The 19929-nt window shown below is 51.7% G+C and overlaps 1 protein-coding gene across 2 annotated transcripts in view; it reads left to right on the forward strand.

The window, feature by feature from the left end:
* KCNIP3 (potassium voltage-gated channel interacting protein 3) overlaps nt 1-19148 on the forward strand; it is an 89465-nt gene extending 70317 nt beyond the window's left edge. The window contains exons 3-9 of one of the 2 annotated variants that reach the window (XM_054547807.2): nt 7469-7593; nt 8021-8090; nt 8311-8381; nt 14576-14683; nt 15355-15459; nt 16194-16256; nt 16966-19142. In XM_054547807.2, the coding sequence (XP_054403782.1) occupies nt 7469-7593; nt 8021-8090; nt 8311-8381; nt 14576-14683; nt 15355-15459; nt 16194-16256; nt 16966-17013 (590 nt within the window). In that variant the 3' untranslated portion in view covers nt 17014-19142. Of the gene's footprint in view, nt 1-7468; nt 7594-8020; nt 8091-8310; nt 8382-14575; nt 14684-15354; nt 15460-16193; nt 16257-16965 lie in introns of both variants that reach the window. The other variant, XM_024242695.3, reaches the window with a different exon arrangement.
* Nucleotides 19149-19929: the final 781 nt, after the last annotated feature.

A 19929-nucleotide genomic window follows, 5' to 3' on the forward strand; every position in this document is an offset into this window, starting at 1 on the left:
CCTTGACTCCTCCATAGTGAAGTGTTTGATTAGGTTTTTTGACATTTACTAATTTGAGTTCTTTGATTTCTTACTGCAGAGTTTTGAGACTTCTTTATATATTCTGTATATTCTTTGTCAGATATGCAGCTTGCAAAGATAATATTTTTTCCCAGTCTGTGTTTACTTTTTTATTTAACAATATCTTTGTATTCCCAGCACTTTTGGAGGCTGAGGTGGCCGGATCACTCAGGAACTCCTGAGGTCAGGAGTTCGAGACCACCCTGGCCAACATAGTGAAATCCTGTCTCTACTAAAAATACAAAAACTAGCCAGGTGTGGTGGTGCGTGCCTGTAGTCCCAGTTACTAGGGAGACTGAGGCACGAGAATCACTTGAACTCGGGAGGCAGAGGTTGCAGTGAGCTGAGATCATACCACTGCACTCCAGCCTGGGGGACGGAGCCAAACTCTGTCTTAAAAAAATAATAAAATAAAATAAAAATAAAAAACCAATATCTTTATTCTTCTTTCACAAAATTATTTTAGCTATTCTAGTTCCTCTCTCTTTCTAGATAAATTTTAGAGTATGTTGTCTGTATGTACAAAAAAACTCTTGCTGGGATTTTGGTAGGAATTGTATGAAATCTGTGGATCATTTTGGAGATAACTGGCATCTTTATAGCACTGAGTCTTTCAATCCATGAACATAGTTATGTTTCTTCCATCATTTGAATCCTCTGTGATTTCTTTCATCAGCATTTTGTAGTTTTTGGCATACGGATTATATACATGTTTTGCAAGATATATACCTAAGTATTTCATTTGTGAGATGAGCAATTGTAAATGGTATTGTTTTTTAAGTTTTGTTTTTTTAATTTGTGTGTAAGATTTTTATTCTGATTTGCATTCCAAAGGAAATTACAAAATCCATTCACTTCTTTATATAAAAAAGTGACTTAACTTTTTTTTTTTTTTTTTTTTTTTTTTTTGAGATGGAGTCTCGCTCTTGTTGCCCAGGCTGGAGTGCAGTGGCATGATCTCGGCTCACTGCAACCTCCGCCTCCCAGGTTCAAGCGATTCTCCTGTCTCAGCCTCCCAAGTAGCTGGGATTACAGGCACCTGCCACAACGCCCGGCTGATTTTTGTATTTTTAGTAGAGACAGGGTTTTGCCATGTTGGCCAGGCTGGTCTCGAACTCCTGACCTCAGGTGATCCGCCTGCCTTGGCCTCCCAAAGTGCTGGGATTACAGGCATGAGCCACTGCGCCCGGCCTGTGACTTAACATTTTAATACAAATTATAAAACATGATCAAGTTGCAGGACAAACTAGGCTAGCTGCTTGGAGTAACAAGTTTTTAAGTCACCATTTTCTACCTCCATGCTAAGGACAACCTTCTAATTAGTGATCAGCTGTACTGTAATAGCAGAATAATGCTGAGACTTGAGTAAACAGAAAAGCTGAAGATCTTCTCCAGTTCCCAGCCAGGTAGTTTTCTATGCCTTCTCATAGTAGCAAACAGCAACTATGTCACCAAAAGTGAGGATCCAATGGCATAAGAATGACACAATGGACTTTGGGGACTCTGCAGAAAGGGTGGGAGGGGGTGAGGGATAAAAGACTATAAATTGGGATCAGCATATACTGCCAGGGTGATGGGTGCACCACAATCTCACAGATCACCACTAAAGAACTTACTCATGTAACCAAACACCACCTGTTCCCCAATAACCTATGGAAATAAAAAAAAAAATTAAGTGGGAGTCATGACCATTTTGCCATCCTTAATTTCTCTTACAAAATTTGTGTCTTTGCCATCCCATTTCTGTATGTGAACACGGTTGTCTCCATCCAGACTAACAACAGACGTACTCTAACAGTGTACAGTGTCTGTCATCAGCAGTAGTTTCTCTGTGTGATTGAATATGCTTTGAGTCCTGATCACCACTTTGTCTCCTTCCTGACTGATAATCACTGTTGGTTTGGTCACATGTCCTCCTGCCCAGTGGCAAAGCCTACACCTTTGATGACCCTTCATGTAGTCATCAGACTTCTGACTGTCCCTCAGCTTCCAGGTAGCACAAAAAGCCCCCACCGTCCTTCCCTCTCCCTGTTTAGCTCCAAAACAGATCAAAGAGACCGGAGCAAGGGTCTTGGATCTTACTGCCAGGAAATTCAGGAGACACCTTAGCCTAAATTTTGATTTCTAATTGTTCATTACTGATCTATAGAAATGTGATTGATTTTTGTATATTGACCTTTTTTCTTGTGGGGAAAACATTCTGTTTTTTACCATTAAGAATGATGTTGACTATAGATTTTGTGTAGATGCTCTTTAATAATGTGGGGAAGTTCCCTTTCATTCCCAGTTATTTTTAATGAATGGATGTTGAATTTTGTCAAATGCTTTTTCTGCATCAATTGATATGATTATGTGCTTTTTTCTTTTTTAGACTATTAATATGGTGGATTATGTTGATTTATTTTCAAATATTGAATCAGCCTCATGTTCCTGGAAAACCCCTCTTGGTGTGGTGTATTGTTCTTTTTATTCATCAAAGGATTCAATTTGCTAATATTTTGTTGAGAAATTTCACACCTGTGTTCATGAAGAATATTGGTTGGGACTATTCAGGTTATCTTTTTCACCTGGGATGAATTTGGGTAGTCTATAATTTTTCAGGAATTGGTCCATTTTATAAAAGTTGTTGAATTTGTGTGTGAAGACTTGTTCATAATATCTCCTTTTTATCCTTTTAATGTCTGGAGAGTTAGTACTTATTTCCCTTGTTTCCTTCCTGATATTGGTAGTTTATGTCTTTTCTTTCTTTTTTTTTTCAATTTTTTCAATTTTTTTTTTGAGCTGGGGTCTTGCCCTGCTGCCCAGGCTGAAGTGCAGTGGTATGACCGTGGCTCACTGCAGCGTCAGTCTCCCAGGCTCAAGTGCTCCTCCCACCTTAGCCTCCCAAGCAGCTGGGACTACAGGCGCACACGACCATGCCTGGGTAATTTTTTTGTAGAGACAGGGTCTTGCTATGTTGCCCAGGCTGGTCTCAAACTCCTGGGCTCAATCAATCCACCTGCCTCAGCCTCTGAAAGTGCTGGGATTACAGGCGTGAACCACTGCACTCAGTCCATCCAGTGAATTTTTAATTTTAGGTATTGTTTTGTTCAAGCTTAGAAGTTCCATTTTGTTCTTTTATTATAGTTTTTAATTTTTCTACTAAGATTCTCATCTATTATGCTTTCTTTTCTTTATTTCTTTCAAAGTATTGATAATAGTTGTTTTAAAGTTATTTTCTAATAATTCTAACAATAAAAGTCTAATAATTCTGCTTATCCTTCATCTCTTTATTATGGTCACATTTTCTTGCTTCTTCTCATGTCTTTTTATTTTTTATTGTATGCTGGACATTGTGAAAGGGATAGTGTAGGCAATGGATTATATTGTTTTAATATAAATGCTAACAAATTTTCGTTTGGGATGTAGTTAAATTATTGGCCAACTCACGTGATCTTCACAGACTTTATTTTAGGCTTTGTCAGAGTAGTTTTGTTTTGACTTTGTCATTGGGTCTAGAGCATGCGCTTACTCAAGGATGTGGTTCACAGTCCTAAAGCCTAGCTTTTCTGGGGTTTCAGCCAACACCTGAGATGCTTAGGGAGGTATCTCCACTCTGGCTGAGCCAGTACTCCAGTTTTCCCATCACTGCATGAATTCTCATATGTCCTTTCAAATACCTTTTCCTGTGCTTATTTGGCCAGTTGTACATCTTTTTTGTGACATGTCCTTGTCTTTTGCCTGTTTAAAAAATCGAGTTATTAGTCTTATATGGATTTGTAGAAGTTTATTATGTATTCTGGAAATGAGTCCTTTGTCAGATACATATACTGGAGATATGTTTTTCCAGTCTATGACTTGAGTTTCTTAATGACTTTATTATAAGGTTTGCAGCTATGCTTATATTTGTCATTGATTTTTTTTCTCTTTTTTTTTTTTGAGACAAAGTTTTGCTCTGTCAACAGGCTGGAATGCAGTGGTGTGATCTCAGCTCACCGCAATCTCCAACCTCCTGGGCTCAAGCGATTCTCATGCCCCAGCCTCCTGAGTAGCTGGGATTACAGGCGTGCACCACCACACCCGGCTAACTTTTTTTTGGTATTTTTAGTAGAGACAGGGTTTCGCCATGTTGGCCAGGCTGGTCTTGAACTCCTGACCTCAAGTGATCCACCTACCTCAGCCTCCCAAAGTGCTGGGATTACAGGCATAAGCCACTGCACCCAGCCTGTCATTGATTTCTACTCTTGTTTTTATTATGTTCTTTCTTCTATTTACTTTGAATTTAATTTGCTCTGCATTTTTTAGATTCTGACTCTTAGATCTAGAAGCTTATGTCATTGCTTTTACACCTATCTTCTTTTCTAATAAAGGAATTGAAAGCAATAAATTTCCCTGTCAGCCCAGCTTTGCCTGCATCCAGCAAATTTTGATATGCTCTGTTTTTTAATCATTCAATTCAAAATATCTCAAAATGCGATCGCCTTGCAGTTTTATTCTGTGACCTATGAGCTAATTAGAAACGTACTGTTTATTTCCACATACTTGAGATTTTCTAAATATCTTGTCCTGAATTTTAACTTAATACCATTGTGGTAAGAGTCTGTGTTCCAGCATCTGATATATATTGGTAACCACAGGATATGCTCTTGAAAAGAATGTGTATCTACAATTATACAGTGTTCTATAAATATTAATTAGGTCAAATTGGTTGATGGTGTTTTTCAAATCTTTTATATCATCACTTGTCATACCATTTACTGGAAAAGGATGCTAAAATCTTCCAATTATGATTGTGACTTATTTGTTTCTCTCTTTAGTTCTGAATTTTTTGTTTTAGGTATTTTAAAGCTCTGTTACTAGGTGATGTCTATTTTAGCTTACTCTGCCTTCTTGATGAATTAATCCTTGTGTCATTATAAAACATCCAGCTTTCTTAATGTTTTTCCATTCTTTTATTTTAAATCTTTTTTTTTTTTTGAGATGGAGTCTCACTGTGTCACCCCGGCTGGAGTGTAATGGCGCAATCTTGGCTCACTGCAACCTTCGCCTCCCGGGTTGAAGCAATTCTCCTGCCTCAGCCTCCCAAGTAGCTGGGATTACAGGTGCCCGCCACCACACCCGGCTCATTTTTGTATTTTTAGTAGAGATGGGGTTTCACCATGTTGGCCAGGCTGGTCTTGAACGCCTGATCTCAGGTGATTCACCCACCTCAGCCTCCCAAATTGTTGGGCTTACAGGCGTGAGCCACAGCACCCGGCCTTAATCTATCTTTGTATTAGGAGTATCCCTCTTGTAAACAGGATATAATTGGATCTTGCTTTTCCAGTCCGAAAAGTCTGCCTCTTAATCAAAGGATTCTTACCATCCATCCATCCATCCACGCTGCTGTGTGTACATCTGCTCCATGGCACAGTTCTACCTAGTGTGCAGCCTCCATATTTCGCCTACCCATCCTGCCTGCCATAAACCCCTGAGTTGCCTCCAACTCTCCCGCCAAAAATGCTGTTGCTGTGAGCATCCTTGTGCAGGCCCCTGGGCAAGGGAAGAGTCTGTGTGGGATGCTTGCCTGGCGTGGGATGCTGGTTTACAGGGTTTACCTATACTTAATATGACTAAGGATTCGAGATTCTACAGTATGTCTATATGGTGATGGGAATGATCCAGAAGAGAGGAAAAGGTGATGAGGAAAGAGTGGGAGACTTGCTGGCACCACTTGCCTGAGTAGGCGAGAGGGGTCGGAACCCCCTGCACAAGTGGCAGGTTTGTCTTCGCTGGCAGCAGGCACAGTTCAGCCTCGGAGCAGGCAGGGGTGCAGACGTCTGGGCCAGGTGCAGGCAGGTGGGTAGGTGTGGAGTGAGGGCTTGGGGAAGTTTTCCTCCATGGCTTGTATCTTCTCAGTGAAGTGGGAAGCAACCTGAGGGTAAGGATGGGAGAGGAGATACTGGAAACTTAAGGGGAAGGATGGTATGAAATAGTTATCTTGGAGATTGGGAGCATGTGTGGACCAAAGAAACAGCCTGATTGCTGAGCAGCTTTCAGGGTGCTCTTGTGGTTAGTGAGAGTGGGCAGTGCAGGCTGTCTTTCCCGCCACGCTCTCAGGAGAGGCCTGGGTATGGAGCAAGCTCAGCACAGGACCAGTGCCCAGCACCATGCCAGGCACCACGGGCACAGGATGAGCTGTGCAGGACAGCTGCCCCTAAAGAGGTCGCTGTGCAGTGGGAGAGGCAGCAGCCAGCACCAGCCATGTGGGTGATTGTGGATCACCACCATTCTGTGTGGCCCAGGGGAGACAGGGCGGCGGTGCAGCGGGGCCCGTGTGTCCTGGGTCTGTGGGAAGGTGGCGCTCTGTAATTACGCGAGGATGCTGCTCAGCAAGGTGTGGGCACTCAGTGCTGTTTCAGCCCTAGCTTTATTTTGCATTGTAAAAGTGATGCATGTCACACCAAAAGAAATTAGGAAAATGTTTTTTAAAATCATAAATAAAAAAGTAAAAATCACCTGAAATCGCACCTCCCCCCACCAAATGTAGCCATGGTTAATTAACAAGTTTATGGTGTTTTTTTTTTTTTTGAGATGCAGTCTTGCTCTGTCACCCAGGCTGGAGTGCAGTGGCGCGATCTCGGCTCACTGCAAGCTCTGCCTCCCCGGTTCACGCCATTCTCCTGCCTCAGCCTCCCGAGTAGCTGGGAATACAGGTGCCTGCCACCATGCCTGGCTAAGTTTTTGTATTTTTAGTAGAGATGGGGTTTCACCATGTTAGCCAAGATGGTCTCGATCTCCTGACCTCGTGATCCGCCCACCTCAGCCTCCCAAAGTGCTGGGATTACAGGCGTGAGCCACCGTGCCCAGCCAAGTTTGTGTATTGTTTTTAAAGGACAGGTCTGATCCCTGCCCCCACAGCCCTGGAGGTTTAGCCTCCTAACCAGATGTGAATAACGTCCCTCTGCCAACTGTAGCTGAACAGCATCGCCTTAGGCCTTGAGGGCCAAGGGAGGCACCCTCTCCATTCCTGGGGAAAGTCAGGGAGGGCCACATGGAGGAAGTGGTCTAGGAATTGGATCTTGAAGTTCAAGGGTCCCTCATGCCTGTCTTGCTGTCTTTCCCCCTCCTGTATCCCCTTGTTCAGTGCCTCTTTAGGACAAGAGCAGCTCCCACCTTGTCCCACCGTGCAGATGACAGGGGGGCACACTGCAGGGGCTGCGATGGGGAGGCCCGCCCTGTGGGGGGCAGGAAAGCAGAGGCACAGCTCTTGCGTGGGCCACTCAGTCACACCCCGTCTGTGCAGTGCACAGCCTGTGTGGCTGTCCATGGTAGTCATGCAAGGAGAGTTCCTCCACCCGCTATTTTGGCCCATGCCCTGACCACACCTGAGCAAGATGGAGGAGCAGGGCTACAGGCCTTACCCTGTCTGGTCTGTGTCCCCCTCCAGATAGCAGCGACAGTGAGCTGGAGCTGTCCACGGTGCGCCACCAGCCGGAGGGGCTGGACCAGCTGCAGGCCCAGACCAAGTTCACCAAGAAGGAGCTGCAGTCTCTCTACAGGGGCTTTAAGAATGTGAGTGTTCCCCATTCCCCCGGGAGAGGCCTTGGAGACCCTGGCCCAGGGAGACCTGGAAACTTCTCCATGCCACAGTAAATATCCCAGGGGCCTTTAAGGGGCTTATGTGTTGTGGGAAAGCTGTGTGGCGGGGGCAGGCTTCGGAATGGGCATCGCTGAGGCCGCCACACTCCTCCCTCCATGTCTTTGCTGCTGGTACAGAGGAGGAGGGTATGGGGGAGCAGTCACCCCCTTCCTATTCATCCCTGCTCCCTCTCACCCCACCCCTGCCCAGGCTTTCCACAACCCAGGCCAGGGGGCCCCAGCAGTGCCACGGGCAGCAGGCAGCCCCCAAGGGGATGGAGAGAGGCCAGCCAGGCACCATGCGGAGTCGGGCTTGGAGCTGGGGGTGGCCGAGGGCTGAGGGGGTGCCTTCCTGCTGCAGGAGTGTCCCACGGGCCTGGTGGATGAAGACACCTTCAAACTCATTTACGCGCAGTTCTTCCCTCAGGGAGGTGAGTCCGAGGCAGGGCAGCCCTGCTGTGTCCCAGTGTGGAGGGAGGGGACCCTCCTGTTGCCCCTTGCATCCTAGAGGCTTGGTGCTGCCCCTGTCCTGTGGGAAACAGGGACTCTGAGCCAGGACGCAGTTAGCACCCTCAGTTGGGGTTGCCTGGGGTGGGAGATGAGCCGCCAGGCAGCCCCAACACACCCCAGCCTCTTCCTTGCCCTCCCCAGATGCCACCACCTATGCACACTTCCTCTTCAACGCCTTTGATGCCGACGGGAACGGGGCAATCCACTTTGAGGTAGGTCCTCGCGGATTCCTCCCACGTGTCCCGCCCCTGTGGCTGCAGGGGTGAATCCTTGCCCTGGCGTCACTCTCAGGGCTGTCGAGAGAGCCATGGTCCTGGGTGGAAAGGAGCTTGTGAGTCACCCTGGGAACGAGTGAATGTGGCTGGCCCTGGGCCAGTGAGCTCTGCAGTGTTTGACTTTGCTGGGCCGGCACCACGTTCTCAGCCTTTTCTTCCATTTGACAGTTTGCATCCAGCTCTGCCTGGTCAAGGGAGCCCCCGAGGCACACACAGGTGGTAGTGACCCAGCGGGAATTTGCATTTTCAAAGGGATCAGGGCTTAACTCAGAGGCCTGGTTTGCTGATGGTGGGATGTGAGACCTCCATTTGTAGAATTTACTCCTTGTTACCCAGAAAATAGGCCAAAAATATCTAGAAAACATCCCAGCTGGAGCAGCCTCCAGGGCTCATCCCAGCTGGGCACTGAGAGCAAAGCCTGGTGTTACCCACTGGCGGAAGGAGAAGCCTGTCCCCCACCCAGACAGTTCCCTGTGGGGGCCTGGCCTGGGCTCCTCCCCAGCCCCACCACACAGGATCATTGGAGAGAGGCCCCATCTGCGGAGCCCAAGCCTCTAAAAATAGCTGCAGGCGAAAAGCTGAAACCGCTTTGGGGAGGAAAACCTTGCTGAGAGCCGGCTTGATCGATACCCCGACAGCTTGGTTTCCAGGCTAAGGGCAGCTAACAGGAAAGCACAGAGAATCACATGGGGCCAGAAGGCCCCGGCCACACGGGGTAATAATAACTTGTCGATAAACTGCGCGGGTTATTTTTATGCCGCAAGCCCGCCAGGCACACTGATGCTCCCCACCTGCCCTGTGACCACAGGACCCCTCCACTCTGAGCCACACTGTGAGGGCTCTGCACATAGACGCAGACCGTGTTTTCACATCTTGTTTTCAGATTTGAAATACCAACCCCACAGCACACAGAAAACACCCGGTTAGCACGGAGGAGCCTCAGGGAGGACTCAAGGTCCTTTCCCTGCCCCTCCCTCCTGGGGTGCCCTTTAAGAGGCACCTGAGACTTCAGGCAGTAAAGTGTCTTTAGGAAACGGTGTAAGGGAGCAGGCGGGGTGCGAGTGGTTTTTCTTGTTCAGGAATGAGATGACTGAGAGGCTCGGCAGAGCCCCTGCGCATGGCAGTGCTCAGGAGGGTCACAGTCGCCCCTCACCTCCTGTGGCCATCTCCCTCACTGTCCTGAGGGACAGCCTTGTGGCCCTTTAAGGAAGCAGGTGGCAGCCCTCTGGGCTGGGTCTGTCAGTGGCTCCACTGTGGCCCCTCTGCTGGGCACCTTCTCAGAAGATCACTCATCCCTGGCATCTTCCCGGGCCTTCTGCAGCTTCTCTGCACGTGAAACGAAGTCCTCTGGCTTCACGCAGTTACATTTACCTTGAGGAACTTCTCGATTTCAAAGTGTTCTGCTCTGGGAAGGAGGAGGGCGCAAGTCCCTATGGCCCCATCCTGGGAGCCCCACAGGCTGGGATCCCAGTGGTAACAAAGGATCCTGCCAGGGACGGAGGCACCAAATCTAGTCTGGAGAACACCGGCCATCCTCACTGCCAGGCCTCAGAGCCTCCTACGTGCGCCTGTAATGCAAGGCAAGCCTGCGTGACACTGTCTGCAATGATCCTGTCCCTTTCTGTATATTCTTAGAGACAAGATGCATATTAGTTAGAGTTTACTGATATGGTAATAGATAATACCCTCCCTCCGCTCACCAAAAAGCATAACCAAAAAGACCAAATCGGAAAACACACAGACCTCAGCAGAGCCGAGTGGGCGATGCCATCCCCACACCCCACCTCGGAGTGGCTCCTGCTCCCATCCCCACGGACCTTCTGGGATTTGCCAGCAGCAGGGAGCCCCAGGTGAGCAGCGCCACACACAGATTTGCTGAACGCTCTGGTCACCAGGGCCTTTCTCGTGCAACTCATCTGGCTTGCCAGAGACATGCAAAGCTTCCAAAACGATTCTGTAGACTGTTGGGGTCTCTTCGGTGCCCAGGATCAAGTCAGGCCCAGCTTGGAAGTGGCAGCCAGGTGGGCATCTGGAGGTGTGGCCGCTTCTCTGTTACCCCCGACAGTAAACTGCTCCATGTGCCAGTGGCCAAGCGGCATCCAGGGCCGTGTGACGGCAGGCCTGCAAGCCCAGCAACCACATGTGACTCCCAGCCCCTTGCTGAGCACCTGCTCCGGGCTCTGCTGGGACACCCTCCTGTGCACTCTTGTGCACCTTCACCTGGAAGTGTGCTGTGTCGCCAGAGCCCTCACCCTGCCTAGCCCCTGCCATGGGGACAGCCGTAGAACAGAGGCTGTGTATGTGACAGGGTTCCTACACTTTGGCATTCAGAGCATGGAGTTAAAACTTGCCATGGTCGCAGTGTGTATGGGCAAGGAATTTAGAAGCAGCGTGCGGTCAGACATGGGCTGGCAGGACTTGGGGTCATCTGTGTATTACCTTTATGAATGGAGACTAGCCAGTGGCCTAACAGGGGACATTCCCACCATCTCCTAGTACTGTCACTACTGTAGCCAACACACAGAGAGAGGCTAAGGGACACTGCATAGGGACATTCCTCAGCTGCTAGCAGCAGGCTCTGTGGCTGAACATGAGGGCTTCTCCGCAGCAGACAGACAGACCACCTGAGGGGCCCATGTCAGCTGAAGACAAGGTAGAGGACAGCGGTGCCTGCCCAGGGTCCCCAGAACGGTGTGCTCCACGTCTTTGCTGCCCACTAGGAAGGCCTGTCTGACCCAGGGCTTCAGGGATAACTTAGAATCTTCACTACTGTGTAAACCATGCCCAAGCTTCAGTGATTATTATTCCCTAAACTTGGGCATAGTAGAAATATAACAATGTTTCTCCTTGTTTTTTAATTTTTAATTTTTTTGTTTTATTTTTAGACAGGCTGGAGTGCAGTGGCACCACCATAGCTCATTGCAGCCTCGACCTCCTGGCCTCAAGTGATCCTCCCACCCCAGCCTCCCGAGTAGCTGGGACTGCAGGTGCATGCCACCATGCCCAGCTAATTTTTTTATTTTAATTGTTGTAGACGCAAGGTCTCACTATGTTGCCCAGGCTAGTCTTGAAATCCTGGCCTCAAGCAATTCTCCTGTCTCAGCCTCCCAAAGTGCTGGAATTGCAGGTGTTAGCCACCACACCTGGGTGTTTCTTCTTTAAAATATTTTCACTGGCCGGGCTCAGTGGCTCACGCCTGCAATCCCAGCACCTTGAGAGGCCAAGGCGGGCAGATCACCTGAGGTCGGGAGTTTGAGACAAGCCTGGCCAACATAGCGAAACCCCGTCTCTACTAAAAATACAAAAAAAAAAATTAGCTGGGCATGGTGGCGGGTGCCTGTAATCCCAGCTGATTGGGAGGCTGAGGCAAGAGAATCGCTTGAACCCAGAAGTCAGAGGTTGCAGTGAGCAGAGATTGCACCACTGTACTCCAGCCTGGGTGACAGAGTGGGACTCAATCTCAAAAAAAAGAAAAAAATATATATATATAGTCATTGTCTTCAGTTACACACACACGACTGGAGTCCAACACATTCACAGGGTGCACGTTGGAAAACCAGCAGGTGACCACCACCTTGTCTGCTGTAGCCAGTCGCCTGTGCTTGTTTCCATGTCCCCCAGCAGCTTGCTTCCACTTTTCTACCCCCTGCCACTAGTGAGAATTTGGGACTCCCTCAGACACACAATGTTCCCATCCCCCCAGCCCCCCACCCATCCCCCAGGAGGCTGAGGTGGGAGGATCGATTGAGCCCAGGAGTTTGGGACTGCAGTGAGCCCAGCTTTCCAACAGACTCTAGGCTTCAGGTTGGATAAGGCCTTGGTTTACTCTGATTTGTGAACTGGACCCCTCGCTGAGGCTTGTTGTCCATTGCAATGATCTTTTCCTTTCCTTTGCCTACGGTTAACATTGGTCCTGATGATTCGTTTGTCTGGTGTTCTGTGACCTCATTATTCATGCAAGCCCAGGCCCTTCTCCAGTCATCTGAACCTGCTGCCCGGCATCTGCCAGAGGAGGCCCCCCGCCACCAGCCTCCCACGACTCTATCCTCGCTGGGGCCTGGTGCTCTCTGGGGCTTCCTCCCCTCTCTGCTGGGCTGGGCCTTCTAGTTCTGGGATCCCTGATCTTCCTTTCTCTTGCTTTACTCTCTGTGTGTTCAGGGGCTTACCGCCCAGCTGCTTCCTATAAAAGAGGATGTGAGCTGTAACTTTGGAGCCTTTGAGCACCTGGGAATGTCTTTATTCTGTTCTTACTCTTGCTTGATCCATTGTAGGGACCAGCACCCCCAGAGGGAGCTGTTCTCCTTCAAAGTTGGGGGTCGCATCGTTCCCTGGGCCTCCTGCCTCAGGCGCTGCTGCAGAGCAGGTGCCCCTGCTGACACTGACCCGTGAATGGGACCCGATTTTGCTTTTTCTGTTTGGCTTTGCTTTTCTCTCTGAAAGTTTATAGGATCCTCTGTTTGCACCCAATTTGCTGAAATTTCACCATGATCTATGCCTGCAGCTAAACTGCAGGCTGTTTTCATGCATTGTGCCAAGCCTTGGTGGACACTGGAAATCTCTGCTTCCATTCTGGGAAATCGTCTTTCCTGATTGCTCCTACCCACTTTCCTCCATTTTCTCCCGTTCTTCCCGAACTGCCTGTGTCCCAGCATTGGCCCCTCTGGAGTGCACCTCTCATTATCCTCTTTTCTCCCCTATATTCCAGCTGTTGGCCTTCTCATTCCACTTCATGGAAGATTCCATTTGCTCTCCCAACCTTTCTTTTGAAGTCTGTCATTTTGCTTTCTTATTTTTAATTTCCAAGAGCTCTTTCTTTTTTCCAGTTACCCCTTTTTTGTGACATCCTATTCTTATTTTAGTGATGGAAGATTTCTAATCTCTGAACCTAATAGTTGTTGTCAAATTTTTTTCTCCTGGGATAATTTTTGTTCTTCCAAATCGCTTTCCTCTGTCTCTGTCTCTCTCTCTCATGGTACAGACTTTCTCCAATCCCGAAAATCTAACACTTGAGGGGCCTCGGGGCCTTGGTGCATGGCCCTGTCCCTTGCACTCTGACCGTCCTCCGTCCCACTTGGCTGGTACAGCCCTTTTCTCACCCCTTTCTTTCAGAGTAGCCTGGGAGGATCCCAGGGTGCAGGGAGGGTTTCACCTTTAAACCTTCCAAGAGGTAGGGGGAAAGCTTGCTTTCTACCAACTGCTGTAACAAAACAGTTGAAGTTGTCACATGGAAACCATTTAAACAGCCATATTCTGTCATATTGGTAGTAAAGTGTCCCATGCCAAAGGCGATGGCCACACACAGCATGTCGTGACTCAAGAGCTGAGCAGCAGGGTTGGACGAGGTGGCCGTGGGATTACACCTGTAATCCCAGCACTTTCGAAGGCCAAGGCAGGAGAATTACCTGGGGCCGGGAGTTGGAGACCAGCCTGGACAACATAGCGAGACCCCATCTCTATAAGTATAAAATAAATTAGCCAGGCATGGATTACTCCGAGTGGTCCCAGCTACTCAGGAGGCTGAGGTGGAGGATCGCTTGAGCCTGGGAATTTGGGACTGCAGTGAGCCATGATGGCGACTGGTGACAGTCTGAGACTCTGTCTCTAAAAACAACAACAAACAAAAAGCTGAGCTTCATTCCTCTAGCTATTTAATCTGGAAGTTTTCAAGCACCTTTGCCATGCAGATGCTTGGCAGAATAAACATAGAGCACCTCCTTTATTAAAAGAGCACCCCCAGGCGTCTCCAGCAGTAGCACTGCATTAAATGGGTCTGGGACACCATATATATTTGAATATCTTTATCTGGCATCAGTATCAGCTACCATGCCACACATGCAGACACATGCTCGTGCACTCACACAGGTGCACACCCTCACAGGTTCACACATACAGATGCACACCCTCACACGGGTGCACACCCTCACACAAGTTGACACACAGCTGCACACCCGTGCATGCGCTCACACACGGGCACACACTCACCCTGTGCCGACCTGAATGGATGCCGTCAGTCTCTTAGGGAGGCTCTGTGCCTGTTGGAGGCATGAATTTCAGTGGAAGCCACACAGCAACTGGAACTAGAACCTGGGCATTGATTGGATGTCACGCCCCGCACTCTCTTTTCCCCATAGGACTTTGTGGTTGGCCTCTCCATCCTGCTGCGGGGCACAGTCCACGAGAAGCTCAAGTGGGCCTTTAATCTCTACGACATTAACAAGGATGGCTACATCACCAAAGAGGTAGTGGGGGGCTGGGGGCAGGGATTGTCCCCTCCTCCCCTCCTGCTGCTCCACCCCCCGCTGCTCTTCCTCTCCCTGCTCCTGCTGCCCACCTGTCTTCTCCCGCTCTCCATCCAGAGACTGGCCCCGGGGACAGCAGCCAGTGGGCTCTCCTCTCCTGGGCTCGGTCCTGGATACCCCGGTGTGGAGTGTGGGCTCAGGTACCCTGTACCACACATCTCGGTCCACCTCAGCAAGTGTTCTCGGTCATACTGTCTTACACAAAAGGCCTCGGGGAGACTTAAGTGGAGAAGCCAGAGGTCCTGGCCTTGGCCCCCATCAAGTGAAGGGGGCAGTGCAGTCCCTTAAGGCATGGGTGGAGAGGGGAGCCCTCCCACATGGGCCCACAGGCAGGTTTTGTTTGGTCCAAGCACTTTTTCTGCTGCAGCGTCACATTTTGGAGATAAGCACATAGCAATCCACCTCTCACTTCTCTGGAAGATGAGCTTCCCCTAGAGTCAGAAGCTCACTCTGGGTGCCCTGGAAGCGGACAGGCTTCTCTCTCCAGCTCGTCTGGCCCCTTGCACTCACTGCCTTGGAGGTGCCCTGCACCCTTGGATGCCGCCCACTCCCTTTGAGCCCTTCCAGCCACCCCGGGCTTGCAGCAGGCTCATGCCAGCCTCCCCCTCCAGGAGATGCTGGCCATCATGAAGTCCATCTATGACATGATGGGCCGTCACACCTACCCCATCCTGCGGGAGGACGCGCCGGCGGAGCACGTGGAGAGGTTCTTCCAGGTGAGCGAGCACCAGCCTTGCCTAGGGAGGGGAGCCTGGCAGAGGAAGGGGCTCTCGCTTTTGGGGCCACCCTGGGCAAGTGGCTTGCCTCTCTGAGCCTCCCCACTCCCCATGAGGAGGTTAAACTTGCCCCTCCAATCTGGCTGGTTGTTAGAACCCCTGAGAAGTGAACTACACAACTGCTCTGCCCTGTGGACCTCATCTGGGGGCCAGGGCTGGGGATCCTGAGACAGCTGACCCTGGGCCAGAGCTCCATGCCTCCTGAGAGCTGTGTGGCTCCTCCAGGAAGACGCTCTGGGAGAGGAGCGGGTTGGGGGCCTTCACCTGTATGCATGGGGGCTGCAGGGGCTGCAGGCTTTGCCTCCTACTTGCTGGGGCCACTAGACACGGGCCATCCTGTGATTCAGTTGCTCCCTCTGCCCTGGCTGCCTCTCAGGGAGGTGAGGCAGTCAGATGAGCATGGGGACAAATTCTGGGAAACCCAAGCCCAGGAGGGCTCAGGGAATTGGCCTAGGGGAGCAGTGGGGAGATGCTTGGAGCCTCAGCAGTTGGTTGGGAGGTGGCTACTAAGGGTGGATTATGTGGCCTGGATCCAGAGTAGTCACAGCGGACAAGTCAGAGTGGAGGGAGCCCACCCGCCCATCCATCCACCCATGACTTCTGTGTCCTCAGGCCAGGGGCAGGGCTGTCTCTGCTGGGGCACAGACTCACCTTGGGCATGGCTTGGGTTGCAGAAAATGGACCGGAACCAGGACGGGGTGGTGACCATTGAAGAGTTCCTGGAGACCTGTCAGAAGGTAGGTGGCACGGGAGGCTGGGCCACAGTTCTCTGCAGGCTCTGCACAGAGGTGGGTGGTTGGCAGCGTCCGCCCCTTCCCTCACCCCAGTCCCACCCCTGCCAGCCCAGGACGTGGCAGCTGTCCTTGACCCTTCGCCACCTCCTGGACAACCCCAAGCTCCACTTGCCCTCTTGTCTGAGTCTCCTCCTCCTCACCCACCCCTGCAGCCCACAGCATCCCCCTACTACCCCCACACCCTCCCTCAGCCCCGCCCCTGGAGAGCCTCAAGTTAGGGGCAGACATGGGGTCAGCCAGAGGGAGAGGGTCACTGTGGGGGGGCACCAGAACCTCCGCAGTGTTGCTGCTGGCCCTTCCAGAGAGCACCTCGGGGGGCAGGACGCTGGGCCTCCAGCGCCTCTACTGCCCCACTCCCAGAGCAGTCCTGGTTAGCGCCCACCTCCGCTGGAGGCCAGCCGGGATCCCCTTCATCAGCTCATCCCAGATGGGCTTGCAGTCAGGAGTGGGGTTGAAGACAGGCTATGCCTCACCAGCCAGGGACCTCGGACCAGCTACTCCACCTCACTGTCCCCCATCTCCCCTGCACCCAATAAGACAGACAGACAGGCAGTCGCCACAGGCTCCGAGTCCCTGGCGGGAATCTGCTCAAGGGGGCAGGATTTGGAGCCCACCCAGCACCTGAGCGGCCTCCCTTCCTGTCTCCACGCAGGACGAGAACATCATGAGCTCCATGCAGCTGTTTGAGAATGTCATCTAGGACACGTCCGAAGGAGTGCATGGCCACGGCCACCTCCACCCCCAAGAAACCTCCATCCTGCCAGGAGCAGCCTCCAAGAAACTTTTAAAAATAGATTTGCAAAAAGTGAACAGATTGCTACACACACACACACACACACACACACACACACACACACACACACACACACACACACACACACACACACACACACACACACACACACACACACACACACACACACACACACACACACACACACACACACACACACACACACACACACCCATTCATCTGCACTGGCAGAAGGGACAGAGGTCAGGGAGGGACTGAGTCTGGCTGGGAGCTGAGTCCAGGAGCCCCAGCCAGCCCTTCCCAGGCCAGCGAGGAGAGGCTGCCTCTGGGTGAGTGGCTGACAGAGCAGGTCTGCAGGACACCAGCCGCTGGATGTCACCAAGAAGGGGCTCGAGTGCCCCTGCAGGGGAGGGTCCAATCTCCGGTGTGAGCCCACCTCGTCCCGTTCTCCATTCTGCTTTCTTGCCACACAGTGGGCCGGCTCCAGGCTCCCCTGGTCTCCTCCCCACAGCCACTCTCTGCCCACTACCTATGCTTCTAGAAAGCCCCTCACCTCAGGAGCCCAGAGGGACCAGCTGGGGGCCAGGGGGGAGAGGGGGTGATGGAGGCCAAGCCTGCAGCTTTCTGGAAATGGTTCCCTGGGGGTCCCAGGACCCCCTGCCACTCCACTGACCTGGAAGAGCTGGGTACCAGGCCACCCACTGTGGGGCAAGCCTGGGTGGTGAGGGGCCGCTAGGCCCCATTCTCCCTCCGCGGCAGGAAGGTGGGGGATTTCAAGCTTGGGGATTGGGTCGTGGTGGAGAATCTGAGGGCACTCTGCCAGCTCCACAGGGTGGGATGAGCCTCTCCTTGCCCCAGTCCTGGTTCAGTGGGAATGCGGTGGGTGGGGCTGTACACACCCTCCAGCACAGACTGTTCCCTCCAAGGTCCTCTTAGGTCCCAGGAGGAGGCACGTGGTTCAGAGACTGGCAGCCAGGGAGCCCGGGGCAGAGCTCAGAGGGGCCTGGGAACGGGAGTGTCCCTCCTCTTCCTGCAGTGCCCCTCCCACGGCCCAGCAGCTTGGCTGAGCCCCTTCTCCTGAAGCAGTGTTGCCATCCCTCTGCCTTGCACAAAAAGCACAAGCATTCCTTAGCAGCTCAGGCGCAGCCCCGGTGGGAGCCCAGCACACTGCTTCTCAGAGGCCAGGCCCTCCTGCTGGCTGAGGCTTGGGCCCAGTAGCCCCAATACGGTGGCCCTGGGGAAGAGGCCTTGGGGGTCTGCTCTGTGCCTGAGATCAGTGGGGCCCCAAAGCCCAGCCCGGCTGACCAACATTCAAAAGCACAAATCCTGGGGACTCTGCTTGACTGTCCCCTCCATCTGGGGATGGAGAATGCCAGCCCAAAGCTGGAGCCAGTGGTGAGGGCTGAGGGGGCTGTGGCTGGGTAGTCAGCAGAAACCCCCAGGAGGAGAGAGATGCTTCTCCCGACTGCTTGGGGCCTCACCCAGAAGGAAGCCGGTCCCAGGCCGCATGGCCCCTCCAGGAACATTCCCACATAATACATTCCATCACAGCCAGCCCAGCTCCACTCAGGGCTGGCCCGGGGAGTCCCCGAGTGCCCCAGGAGGCTAGTCCCAGGGTGAGCAGAGCCCTCAGAGGAAAGGCGGTATGGCAGAGGCCGTGGGGGCCCCTCGGCATTCACACACAGCCTGGCCTCCCCCGCGGAGCTGCATGGACACCCGGCTCCAGGCTCCAGGCTGACTGGGGGCCTCTGCCTCCAGGAGGGCATCAGCTTTCCCTGGCTCAGGGATCTCCTCCCTCCCCTCACCCCCTGCCCAGCCCTCCCAGCTGGTGTCACTCTGCCTCTAAGGCCAAGGCCTCAGGAGAGCATCACCACCATACCCCTGCCGGCCTTGGCCTTGGGGCCAGACTGGCTGCACAGCCCAACCAGGAGGGGTCTGCCTCCCATGCTGGGACACAGACCGGCCGCATGTCTGCATGGCAGAAGCGTCTCCCTTGGCCACGGCCTGGGAGGGTGGTTCCTGTTCTCAGCATCCACTAATATTCAGTCCTGTATATTTTAATAAAATAAACTTGACAAAGGAGAGGGATTCCTGTTGGCTTTATCCTAGCTCTGAACTTCAGCTCAGCTTTTCCCACCCCTGCTGCCATTAGCCGTGGATCCTGCCCGGTGCTGTGCTGGTAAATGTTTGACAGCTGGCTCTGGGGGCAGAGAATGCCGCTCAAATTCTCAGGCTTGCAGTGTGACCTCACTGAGGCCGAGTGAGGCCGAGATGCACGCAGTGGGCCTTCGGGGCCTTCATGGGAAGTGCCAGTCCTGGAGCCTCTGCACAGACCCCACAGGGCAGGAGGACTTCTTCTTGAGGCACCATGTGTATTTCACCCCCAGATAATTTTTCTTTCCCAGTTCCAGGAAGTCATTCTGGGTGTCCCCTTGGCTGGAGAGTGAGGGTCACGGGGCAGAAGAAAGCAATATTTGCCTGAACACATCTCCTGGTGTTTATTTTCAAAAGTATAAGCCCTGTGAGGACAATGCCGGGGAAGGGACAAGAAGGAAAGCCTGGGAGGAGGGAGGAGGAGGGTTCCCCAATTCACCAGTTCAGATTGAAGAAATCCAAACACGTCCTAAGCAAGCAAGATAAAAGGGAACTCACCTAAACATGTTACGGTGAATTGCAGAACACCAAAGACAAAGAGATGGCAAAGACAGCCAGAGACAGACTGCCTGCCAGCTCTCCTCAGTGATAGTGATGCGGAAAGACGGGAATAGCATGTCCAGTTTGCCAAGAGAAAAGTAACTACCAACCTGGAATTTTACACCAGGCAAATAAAATATTTTCATTGTGGCATGGTGGCTAACGCCT

The sequence above is a fragment of the Pongo abelii genome, chromosome 12 (assembly GCF_028885655.2).
Source record: "Pongo abelii isolate AG06213 chromosome 12, NHGRI_mPonAbe1-v2.0_pri, whole genome shotgun sequence".
Lineage (NCBI taxonomy): Eukaryota > Metazoa > Chordata > Mammalia > Primates > Hominidae > Pongo > Pongo abelii.